The sequence below is a fragment of the Sapajus apella genome, unplaced genomic scaffold, assembly GCF_009761245.1.
Source record: "Sapajus apella isolate SASKATOON/1434 unplaced genomic scaffold, GSC_monkey_1.0 scaffold70, whole genome shotgun sequence".
In the NCBI taxonomy this organism is placed as follows: Eukaryota; Metazoa; Chordata; class Mammalia; order Primates; family Cebidae; genus Sapajus; species Sapajus apella.
Window position 1 is genome coordinate 10,178,526 of NW_022437010.1, and position 12,489 is coordinate 10,191,014.

Below are 12,489 nucleotides of genomic sequence, written 5' to 3' on the forward strand. Positions count from 1 at the left end.
AAGAGGTCACTCCTGCCTCTGAGGAAGTGATGTTTAATTTTCTAGTGATGTTAAGGCACCCAGCTTCAGTCTTATCCTGGTTAAATCTTGGCTAGGTTACTTCCAGCTAAGCCCCTGGTTCAGCCAGGCAGGAAACAACCTCATCAGGAGTGGACGAAAGGGAGCGTCACTGCCGAGCAGAGGAGTTGTTAAGTGGCTGATGAAGCAAGGAAGAGGCATCTTGACAGGACAAATTATTGGCTCTGGGGAATGATGCCAAATTCCCAATGACTCCAAGGGGGACAGGATGTCTACATATCCATCCACAAACACTGAAAACCTTGCTTACTTTCTTCCTTCAACTAGTTACTCACACTCCCCATTCCGCATTTTTTTTTGTGTGTGCAAGATTTAATAAAAAACAAAAATAGGAATCGTTGCTTTCAACATTTTCCAGGTTGTGAAAGGTTTGCCATGATTATCAGGGGTGTGGTTCTAATCTGCATCAGTGGAACAAATACAAAATACTGTTCTCCTGCCAGGCCGGAAGGCAACGCACCTCCTCCTCTAACAGCCAGACTAGCGGTGAGGAGTCAGTGCTGTGACCCAGGCCAAGCTGGAGTGTCCGCATGGCTTTTTCTCTGACCATTCCATCTACCTTGAGGCATGCTGGCTGGGCCCTGTTTCCACACCAGCACGTGGTGAGACAGGGTAGCTTATCAACAGGCTGCTGGGCCTTAATACTGACAGTGAGTGCAGCGGGTCACAGCCAGGAAGGGACTAACACAGATGCCCTCCCAGCCCCCAATGCTGGCCTAATTTTACAATACCATGGAGAAAAGCTTTGATGAAAACAACAGGAAGTCAACACAGCAGAGTGGTGTGGACAACCCAGAAGCCAGCCTCACGCATTCCATGCCCACAGTTAACGATGACAACAGCAATAATAATAATAAAACAAAGGTACAGGTGAAAAGCAGCGCTCAGGGTGTCCTGCTGCAAGCTGGGGAAGGCGCATGCTCAACTTGGACAGGACACAGCTAGCCTCTCTTCAGGTCCCTGGATTCAAAGAGCTTCAACCGTTCTTGCACCGTCAGGCCTTCCTTCAGACTCTCCTGCATGGGCCGGGAAACGGGTGCATTTCACGTATCCCACAAGACCTGCTCAATTACGGACTTGGACCTGATGTTTCTGAGTTGCCGGGCGACACAGGATCTATCTTTCTTCAAGAAGTCAGGGTTGCTTTTAGATTTCATTATATCGTATCCCAACACCGTGGCACTGTCAGGGGACTTTTCCCCCAGTGCTTCTGTTGCAGCCTTGAGCTGCTCCTTCAACCTGCTGATGTCACAGTCAGCCTTAGCCTTCGCAATGCTGAGCTCTGTGTAGATGTCTTTGTACTTGTCGCTAGCGTACTTCTTGTCCCGAAGTGCCGTCTGCAGCTCGTCCTTGAGGGAGCTAATCTCGTTTCAAGTATGGTATTTCTGATTCCTTGACCCGCAATAAGACTTCCAGCTCGTAGGCATCCTTGCCCAGTGGCCTCCCCACCACCGTCCCCAGTCAGTAGCGTCTGTCCCCAGTTCAATTCTAAGTCTTCCTTCTTGAGGTCATGGCACACTGAGGAGCATACACTATCTCTTGGCAAACAGGTTGCTAGCTTTTTCCTTTTTCTTCCTTCTTTGTCATAAGTTAAATCCAACTAACTCATTCCCTTCAGCAGAGAGAGAAACCAAGGCAGTCTTAATGAAGATCACAGGAGTTGCCCAAAGTCACATAGAAAGCAGAAAAGCCAGATTATAACTTGAGTTTCCAAAATTTTAGACCAGTGAGCTGTGATTCTGGGGGTAAAATGAATGGGTTAAAAGGAGAGGGAAGCCTGGAAGCAGTCTATGTAGCTGCTTCAATTTTGGTAGCCAAAATAGAGCTGATGTGCCGGGTAGCCCCATCCCTTGCCCTGCCTTTAGATCCTTTGTATGGGGTGTCACTTATTGAAAAAAAAAGGGGGCATTGAAAGTACTCCCATCAGAGAGGTGTTGTGAGGATGTGCAGCAGATATTAAGAAGTTAATAATTGTGAGGCTCCATTGGCCAGCTTGGGCCATACTGGCTCTGGCTTCACCTCACTCCTGATGGAGCGGCTCTCTGTTGACTATGGCAAGAAATCCAAGCTTGAATTCTCCATCTACCCAGCACCCCAGGTGTCTACAGCCGTGGTCGAGCCCTATAACTCTATCCTGACCACCCACACCACCCTGGAACACTCAGACTGTGCCTTCATGGTGGACAACGAAGCTATCTATGACATCTGCCGCCGCAACCTAGATATCGAGCGCCCAACCTACACCAACCTCAATCACCTCATCAGCCAAATCGTCTGCTCCATCACAGCTTCCCTGCGCTTTGACGGGGCCCTCAATGTGGACCTGACAGAGTTCCAGACCAACCTGGTACCCCACCCTTGCATCCACTTTCCCCTGGCCACCTATGCACCAGTCATCTCTGCAGAAAAGGCGTACCATGAGCAGCTGTTGGTGGCCGAGATCACCAATGCCTGCTTTGAGCCTGTCAACCAGATGGTCAAGTGTGATCCCCAGCATGGCAAGTACATGGCCTGCTGCCTGCTGTACCGTGGAGATGTGGTGCCCAAGGATGTCAACGCTGCCATTGCCACCATCAAGACCAAGCACAGCATTCAGTTTGTGGACTGGTGCCCCACAGGCTTCAAGGTTGGTATCAACTACCAGCCTCCCACTGTGGTGCCTGGGGGTGACCTGGCCAAGGTGCAGCATGCTGTGTGCATGCTGAGCAACACGACCGCGATCGCCGAGGCCTGGGCCCACTTGGATCACAAGTTCGACCTAATGTATGCCAGGAGGGCGTTTGTGCACTGGTATGTGGATGAGGGCATGGAGGAGGGTGAGTTCTCTGAGGCCCATGAGGATATGGCTGCCCTGGAGAAGGATTATGAGGAGGTGGGCATCAACTCCTATGAGGACGAGGATGAGGGAGAAGAATAAAGCAGCTGCCGGAGCCTATTCACTATGTTTATTGCAAAATCCTTTCGAAATAAACAGTTTCCTTGCACGGAAAAAAAAATGTAGAATGGTACAAGAGACAGCTGATTTTCATCTGACTACCTATTTGGGAAGATAATTAGAAAATAATGTTTGGGGAAGTAGCGTGTACAATTAATTTTCAACATATGTTTACAGAGCAGGTATTATAAGCTAGACTATTCTACGTGCTTGGTGGATAAGTTCACGAACAAAATAAAGATCTCTACCCTCATATATGTGTGTGTGTGTGTGTGTGTGTGTATATGTGTGTGTATATATATATATATACACACATATATACATACACACACACATATATACATATATACACACACATATATATATATATACACACACACACATATATATATGTGTATATATATATATAATATACACATATATATATATTTAAGAGATGGGGGTCTCCCTCTATCACTCAGGTTGGAGGGCACTAGTATAATCATAGCTCACTGTAGCCTTGAATCCCTGGGCTCAAGTGATCCTCCTGCTCAGCCTCCTGAGTAGCTGGGATTACAGGTGGGAGTCACTGTGCCTGGCTCCTCATGGAGTCATGATTTTCTGATTTGATCTTGAGACATCTCCATACTATTTCTCTGAGACCTGGTGTTATGAAATTGATAAGATTGTGCAGCTGGGCGCTTCTCGTCCATAACTGGTCACTGTATTCGTATGTTCTCATGCTGCTATGAAGAAATACTCAAGTCTGGGTAATTTATAAAGAAAAGAGGTTAATTGACTCACAGTTCTGCATGGCTGGGGAAACTTACAATCATGGCAGAAGGCACCTCTTCACAGGGTGGCAGGAGAGAGAATGAATGCAAGCAGGGAAATGCCCAATGCTTATAAAGCCATCAGATCTCGTGAGAACTCTCATTATCACAAGAACAGCATGGGGGAAACTGCCCCAGTGATTCAATTACCTCCCACCAGGTCCTTTCCATGACTTGTGGGGATTATGGGGATTACAGTTCAAGATGAGATTTGGGTGGGGACACAGCCAAACCATATCAGTCACTGTTGGTGATGCTTGGTTCTTTCGGGTGTCTCTGAGATTTACGATGAACAAGACAATGAACCAGGAGCAAGTGTAAGGCGCATGTTCTTCAGTGCTTCACCGTCTACCTAGGGCAGTGTGGACCAGACTTCTAGACTGAAACGGAAAGGCTGTGTTGATATTGCAGAAAGATTACAGATGAGGACCCTAAAAGCCCATCATAAAGTAAAATACCAAGAAGTCTTATGTTTTATATTCAAATTTCTTGCAAATTAGGCATAGTCCTATAAGTCATTCATACTTTAATATTAAAAGCATTGGACTTGCTCTTAAAGTAAAAGAACATTTCTTAACACCCCTTCCCCTAAATCTTCAAGTGAAACTTGCTGAAAAAAGATGCTCTAGGTATATTGTACAGATTCGAATCTCCTGGTTTACCTGTGCATAGCTATAGAAGTAAAGCCCATTCTAACTGGAGAAGCATGGATGTCTGAATGTTTCACAAAACCAAATTCTGGGCACCAAAGTGAAGGGAGGTTTGGATGAGAGTGATTATTCAACTTCGTCTGCTGGTTGGGTTACTCCTAGTTCTGCTTGGGTTAGCCTAAGTTCCCAGAATGTGTTCATCCTATAGGCCAAGATGGAAGTAGCAAAAATCTAGAGCATTGAAGATAAATGAAATCCAATCATTTGTCTTCTCAATATTCCAGTCTTCACTTAAAACCTTTAGCTGTTAATTGGACATTTTACAAAAGTCTGTTTATTTTAAGGCCCCAATGCTTGAAGGACTATAAGGTCACTGTCAGTATGTTTCTGGAGGAGGAATGTTTGTCTCCTGTCTTCAGGGTTGTTGTTTATTAGTTTTCCCATCCAAAGACTAGGTCTGATGCCAACAAATCGACAATCAAGCATTTGGACATTTCCCCACCCATGTAGAGGCGCCCTGGGTTAGAATAGTTTTTTGCTACGAGCCAAGGCTAAGTTCCATCTCTCATTTACCCACAAGGAGCAGAGGGATGCAAAGGATTGTCAGTGGCAGAGAATATGCCACTTTTTTGGCTGTTTTCCACAGCATTCAGATTCATATCTGAGCTCAACATGCTTTGTATGTTTTCTCCACATGCTGAGACAGGCTGTTTTCAAAGATAAGGTTGAGAAATGGTGAGAAGAGGCTTGCTTATGCTCATGGTCATCATTACAGTGCAATCTCTCTCCAAAATGGGAAAGGGCCCCTCATTGGAGATGAGCTTCAGCTTTGGTCCATCTCTGGAGTCACCTCTACCTGATTTTCCAATCTTATCCCCTAATCTTGAACCTGCCCTTTAACTGAAAGAAAGACACGCTTTTCCCCCCTTTTGATGTTTTATCTGAATCCTTGGCAAAAGTATAGCTTATAAGTTTTTAATTAAGATGCCTGTGTTTGAGAAGGTGGTGACAACTGAGCTCCAGGCTCATCTCGTTTATCACATGCTCCAGGACAGGTTTGGGTCTGGGTTTCAATCAGGTCATAACATGAAGTCAGGATCTGTGATCATTGCCTTATTCACAGGAGCAGAGGCTTGTGGAAATAAAGGGAGGCACTCCAGTCCCCAACATACCCAGGGGCTTTTCATTCTGTGTCATTGGACTGAAATTTCTCCCCACTGGATCGGGACTTGAAGATGCCACAAGACTTGTCACTTACCTTGCAAGCGATCATCTTTCTCTTTGGCACCCTGAATATTTTGACTTGCTTGGACAAATAATTTGGAGTATTTACAGATCCCACTTGATGGGTTGCTAATACTTAGGCAAATTTGGTTTGGTATAACTGGAGAGCTATTGTGTAAAGCCAGGAAGGTAGCGGTAGCTTTACTGTGAGTTCCTTACCAAGGAGGGATAACTCATTAACTCTTCCACAACTCTTTCATTTTAGCTACCGTTAAGCAGTAGCAGCATGGACCTGTGGGATCGAGACTAGGGTCAGCTAAGTTTGATTGGGTCAATGATTGTAAAGACTGAGCCTGAGACTCTCAGTGGAAGAGTCAGACACAACACAGTAGACAGAGGTCAGAGTCAGCCGTGGATTAAATGGAGAGGACTGCAAAGGACAAATTTACTGTGGAGAGATATGTGGTGTGCATTAGTAAGCATGGCTGAGAGTTTCCAGAGGCAGAGGCTATCTCTTTAAGGACTAGAACTTCATAATGTCAGCTGTTGGTGGTGGTCATGCCCTACACTCTGTTAAATATTGTTAAGCTTTGGGAGGAAATGCTGGCCTCATCACATGTCACAATCAACCCAAGGAAGTCTCTGTTCATGCTGATGGTCCCAAGCTCATTATTAACAGCATGCCTTTCATTCTCAAAAGTCTACTTGTTTGGAAAGTACCTGGTATATTCACACTAGATAAGGAAAGCAGATGTTTCTACCTTGTTTTTAAGATCAGAGACACCTCAAGCTTTGAGGTGCTCCTCTCCCAGCTTTTTTTTTTTTTTTTTTTGAGATGGAGTCTCACTCTGTCACTCAGGCTGAGTGCAATGGTGCTATCTCAGCTCACTACAGCCTCTGCCTCCCAGATTCAGGTGATTCTCCTGCCTCGGCCTCCTGAGTAGCTGGGATTACAAGCGTACACCACCATATCTGGGTAATTTTTTGTATCTTTAGTAGAGGGGGGTTTCACCATGTTGACCAGGCTGGTCTTGAACTCCTGACCTCATGATCTGCCAGCCTTGGCCTCCCAAAGGGTTGGGATTACAGGCATGAGCCACCGCACCCAGCCTCTCCTCTCTCAACTTTAAGGCTGTTTTTAAATATCTTTTTATATCCTTAATATGCTCACATTTTTCTCCACCTTCTCGAACATATGGAATGTAGTTATAACTGTTTTGACGTCCTTGCCTACTAACTCCTTCATCTATGTCATTTCTGGATCAGTTTATGTTGATCAGTTTCCCTCCCCCTCATTATCCATTATGTTCCTGGGCTACTTTGCATGTCTGGTAATTTTTGATGGATGGCAAGACATAATTTTTATCTTGTTGGATGTCAGATATTTTTGTATTCTTTTAAATATTCTTGGCCTTTGTTCCAGGACACGGTTAAGTTGCTTGGAATCGGTTGATGTTTTTGAAGTTTGCTTTCAAACATGATTAGATGGAACCAAGCAGCCTTTGGTGCAGGGATGTTTTTTTTTTTTCCATGTCAGACGGATGAAGTGCTGATGTCATAATAAGGTTTGAGAAAGGCACATCTCAGACATGGGCAAAAAACCCAATTGCACTTATGAACCACCAAAGAATCTGGTCTAGGGCTACTTTTTCCCTTTTGAGGATACACAGTGCCCCATGTATTACAAGGTTTCTCCATTCTGGCTATGGGAACGTCAACGTTCCTTGCCCCTGTAGCTCAGGCAGTATTCCTGCCCACTCCTCATGAAGCTTCTCCACATCCCTGCCCTGACCAGTACTCAGCTGAAGAGTAGGGGAACCCCCTTTCCACCTCCAGGCTCTCCTCTGTGCAGGTCTCTCTGTGCAGCTCTCTTCCCTGTGCAGCTCTCTTCCCTGTGAAGCTCTCTTTTCTCCATTACTCTCCTCTGCAGGGTTAGCCAGCATGACATCCCTGAATTCTCACCTGTGTCCACAAACCACAAGGCTTTGTTTAGGCTCTGTCTTTCTGCACCATCACTTAACTGAAAACGCTCTCACCTGATAAGCCAGAGCATCTCAGGGCTCACCTTGTTTGTTCCCCCTTTTCGCAGGAATCACTGTCCTCTGCTGCCTTTTGTCTAGTGTCTGAAATTATTTAAAATGGTTTCCATTTGTTGTTGTTTTTTTTTTCAGTTTTTTCAAGTTGATATTTCTTTTTTTCCCCCATTTATTTATTTTATTTCATTTTGGGTTTTGGGGTACATGTGAAGAACATGCAAGATTGTTGCATAGGTACACACGTGGCAGTGTAATTTGCTGCCTTCCTCCCCATCACCTACATCTGGCATCTCTCGCCTTGCTATCTCTCCCCAGCTCCCCACCCCCCACCGTCCCTCCCCTATTTCCCCCAAACTGACCCCAGTGTGTTAAGGTAAGAGGGTGAATCTGATCCCTGTTACTTCATCATGGCCAGAAGTGCAAGTCCTGAGTGTTGGGCTGTTTCCACATCTGTGTCTCTGGGACAAATGCAGCATTCTCTTCTCTAATTTCAGTGTGAATATATCTTTTCTCTCTGCTCTGGTTTTGCTAATGGTCAACCTTAGATCCTCATCTTTACCATCTTTTCTGTTTTTCTCATCACTTGTTTAGTTCTAGTCCAGTTTTTCCTCTCATTCTTCACAGCTTTTGCACAAGGTGGCTGGTCCTCCACAGACATCACCCCTCTGTGGGATCAGACCATACATTTCTCCTTAGCTGATCCCACTGACAGTCCATTGGTTTCCACCTTCCAAACGTCCACATTTTTTGCCTGCATTTGTTTTGGCAACAGTGCTTTGCCACTGCAGCTTCACCAGCAAAAGAGCTATGGCTAGCCTGTTTGTCTGTCTGTCTATGTATGTATGTACCTATCTCTCTATATATCACCTACCTAGCCATCATTTATTATCTATTTAATCTATCTACCTATGTAATCTATTATCTATTTAATCTACCTATCACCTATACATCACTTATCTATCCATCATCTATTTATTCTATCTTATCTATCTCTCCATCCATCATCTAGCTCTTCATCCATCCATCCATTTTTCCATTATGTATTTATCTTTTATGATTATTATTTTTACCACTGCTTCTTTTGCGGCTGAAATTGTTGTGCATGGAGGAAAGTTCCAGCAGGCTGGTGTCACTTTTTGTCAAGGGTTACCACCAGAGCACAGTGCAGGGTATGTTCATTTCTTCCAAGGCTTTATGCCAGACACTATTAGACCTGGTATATTTATGGATTAGTTTACACTTCAGTTGATGAATATATTTGTCCCTTTAGGCAATTAAATATTTCAATTATGATTCTTATGTTATTTAAATCTTTGAGATTAGGTTTCCCTTTATTCCTCTTAGTTCCCTGTTGAAGTCTCAAACTCTGAAAATGTAATAGATCATCTGTGTCTCACAATTGTTAAATGTACCTATAAATAAACTCTCCCCAACATATGATGTCCCTTTTTGCTTTCCTTTTTTCTTTTCTAGATTAATTCATTCCACAAACTTTTATTAACTACCTGTTATGACATGAACTTTACTAGGTAATAGATACAATGATGACTAATCCATGTCTGTTTTTTGGGATGCTAGCTTTGAAGATGATCACAACACAATATGGTAAGAACCACGACAGAGGGGCACAGTGTGTCACTAGAAGGTGATGAGGACCGAGTCCACATATCCTAGAAGAGACCTTACCATGGATAGGAGTGTGGAGGGGGTAGCAGGGAAAGAGTGTGACAGGTATGGGAGGATAAGCACAGAGATGAGAGTGAAGGCCATTTGAGATGAAGTGTGAAGTTTGCTTTGACTAGATTGTGGAGGCACAGAGTGGGAAGGACAGGGGTCAAAAATGGATAGGTGGGTAGATAACAGATCATGAAGGATCTTGTATGGCATGTGAAGACTTTTGGACTTTATACAGAAGTGTCTAGAGTCAATGCGGTGAAAGGACCAGATTAGATTTCATAAAGACCATTCTGGATGCAGCATGGAAAATGGATTATGTTGGAACAAGACTAGAGGGAGAATAACTGGGGAACTTGGCTTACTTGGTTTAACTCAGATGAGAAATAATGATGAACTAAAGGCACCACTTCTGGGTGGAGGGAGAGAAAGAGAGAGAAGGAGAAAGACAAAATCAGGAAATATGCAAAGGCAAATCTGAGAGAACTCAGTTGTGGAGAGAAGAAGATAGAAGGGAGTCCAAGTCCGAGTTGACCCTTGGGTCTCTAGCATGAATGGCTGTAAGAATACCTGTGCTATTCACTGGAATAGGGGATACCAAAGAAAGAATGTATTTGGACTACAAGATTATGAGCTCAATTTTGGATATTTTTTGATATATTGAATTTGAACTTTTTGTGACATGTAGCTGGAGCCATCTAAACGCTAATTGGATATATGGTTTTGCAGCTCAGTAGAGACTTTGGGAGGGATACAGCAGTCTTCAGCTTATAAAGGATAAGGCTAAAGGATGCTGGACACCTGGGGTGGAGGCAGGTTGCTCTCACGGGTCAGCCTATAATTAGATGCTTTCCGGATCTTTACTGTAATAGTTTCTTTTTCTAAAGAGTTATGAAAACGTAACCTCTGGCATTGTCTTTGTCATACATCTGACAGCTATAAGAATATTTAACAAACAGTGTTTACATTTATCCTTTAAACTTGTCTGTCCGCATTTTTTTCTACTACCTAAGGAGAAAGAAGGGTGTGCAAACCGCATCCGTGCATAAGGCTGTGTGAGGCGCTGCACCACATCCCTGCACACGCAGCTCCTCTAGTGGAAATGGGGAGGCTCCGTTACACACATGTGGCCCTCACCGGCTTGTTGCGTGCTTTATTTTTAACCCCATAACATTGAACTTTGTTACATAGAGTGTCCTGTGATTTCCCAACACAGTACATTATCTTCCTGAGTTTCTTAACTGTAGCTTCATATTGTTCAGCATTCCTCTGTTGGGCAAGCTTAATCTTACACATTGATTGTTTTAGTAACCTATTGATGTGATGGTGGAGTTTTTAGGACTTTGCTCACGTTTCTCAGTGCAGTGGTAGAACATGATGGTGGAAGTCAGACGGATCTGGGTCGATCCTAGCTCTGTGTCTGACTAGCTCTGTGATGAAAGGCATAGGTTTTAACCTCTCTGAGACTGAATTTCCACAGCTAAAAATCAAGGATGAAATGAGGTTGTCGTGGGAATGTTGCAGCGGTAAATCTGATGATATACATGAAGTGCTTAGCACAGAGACGGAAATATGCAGAAGTGCTTCATGAGTTCGTTATTGTTGTTGATGTCATTTCTGTGTACTTACTCTCTGCTCTGGGGTCAGTTTGCTCAGTTCAACTAGCACTTAGTGAGAACCTTGTACTTTGCACAGGTCTTGCACTGGTGTTTTTCCCGGGGGGTGGAGGTCAGCACGTTCTAAGTGTTAAGAAATGAGTTAATATCCTCAAAGAATTTACCCTAAGGTTTAATAGCCATTATTTCCTGCTTTACACTTCCCATGGTACTTACCCCCTTCCTCCCTCCAAATGCAATATTTTTAAAGGATTTCCCAATCTTCTTTGGACTTGGGGAGACTTTTGGTCTATGGTGATGAGGCTTTCTCATTCCATGTTGCCATCGGGAATTCTTTGTTTAGGTTTTGGGCAGAAAAAACACTGCCACCACCACCACCACCACGCTAACTTAGGAAAATAACGCTTGGCAGGAACTTGGCAAGAGTAACCCTTTGTTGCCAGAATCCTTGTTCACCGTGTGGGTGGCTCAGATGGCACTTAATTAAATGTATTTTCCTATAAATTCTCACAGTGTGTTTATTTTCACTGATGTCTAATAACCATCCTATCTCTAAAACAACCAAATTTCACAGCCCACAAAATAGGGAAATCAGCCTGTATAAATAACATAATGCTTTTGTTAGTACCCAGCATATTCCTCACTATTCTGAGTGACAGTGGATTTATCCATTATTATTTCCCACTGAATGCTTTGTCATTCAGTACCTTCTTTCTACTTGGAGTGACATATAATAAAAATAATGCCTACTATTTTCAGTGTCAACTTTGCGTCATGTACTGTACTGGGCATGTATTCATTATCTCAATTAATCTTCACAAGTCTTTGAGATAGGTGCCGGTATTCTCATCTAAAAGACATGAAAAAAATACAGCGATTCCATCTCCACAAAACTCTTTTAAGGAATTTAGCCACGTGTGTGTCACACACTTACAGTTCCTGCTACTTTGGAGGCTGAAGCTGGAGGATTGCTTAAGCCCAGGAGGTTGAGGCTGCAATGAGCTGTGATTGCACCACTGCACTCCTGCCTGGGAAACAGAGCAACACCCTGTCTCACATATGGAAAAAAAAAAAAAAAAAAGGAAAAAAATGAGGAAAAGAAACCTGAAAAGGGTTAAATATTTTGCTCAAGAACACACCACTGGGCTGGGCATAATGGTTCACACCTGTAATCCCAGTACTTTGGAAAGCTGAGGTGGGTGGATCACCTGAGACCGGGAGTTTGAGACCAGCCTGACCAACATGGCGAAAACCTGTGTATACTAAAAATACAAAAAATTACCTGGGTGTGGTGGCAGATGCCTGTAGTCCCAGCTACTTGGAAGGTTGAGGCAGGAGAATTGCTTGAATCTGGGAGACGGAACCGGGAGTGCAGGGAGCCGGGATCGCGCCACTGCACTGTAGACTGAACGAGAGAGCAAGACTCCCTCTCAAAAAAAAAAAAAAAGACACCTGAAACTGACA

General features: G+C 43.9%; 1 protein-coding gene, 1 non-coding gene and 1 pseudogene across 3 annotated transcripts; 1 reads left to right on the top strand and 2 right to left on the bottom strand.

Annotated features, from left to right (window-relative positions):
• Nucleotides 1-368: 368 nt before the first annotated feature.
• LOC116531393 lies at nt 369-2,080 on the bottom strand (annotated as a pseudogene). The gene is made up of 3 exons (XR_004260402.1): nt 1,997-2,080; nt 1,157-1,506; nt 369-1,093 (listed from the first exon to the last, which is right to left on the bottom strand). The product of XR_004260402.1 is annotated as a myosin phosphatase Rho-interacting protein-like (transcript).
• Nucleotides 2,074-3,074, top strand: LOC116531357 (tubulin alpha-4A chain-like). Its single transcript, XM_032250107.1, has one exon. It carries the CDS (start codon nt 2,108-2,110, stop codon nt 2,993-2,995), a length of 888 nt encoding a protein of 295 aa, XP_032105998.1. The 5' UTR covers nt 2,074-2,107; the 3' UTR covers nt 2,996-3,074.
• A 4,156-nt stretch (nt 3,075-7,230) lies between these two features.
• LOC116531411 lies at nt 7,231-7,330 on the bottom strand. The gene has a single exon (XR_004260413.1). It is a non-coding gene; the product is annotated as a small nucleolar RNA U13 (small nucleolar RNA).
• Between the last annotated feature and the right edge of the window lie 5,159 nt (nt 7,331-12,489).

Bases quoted from the DNA above. Each gene is read 5' to 3' on its own strand.
- LOC116531357 (XM_032250107.1), top strand. From the start codon at position 2,108: ATGGAGCGGCTCTCTGTTGACTATGGCAAGAAATCCAAGCTTGAATTC.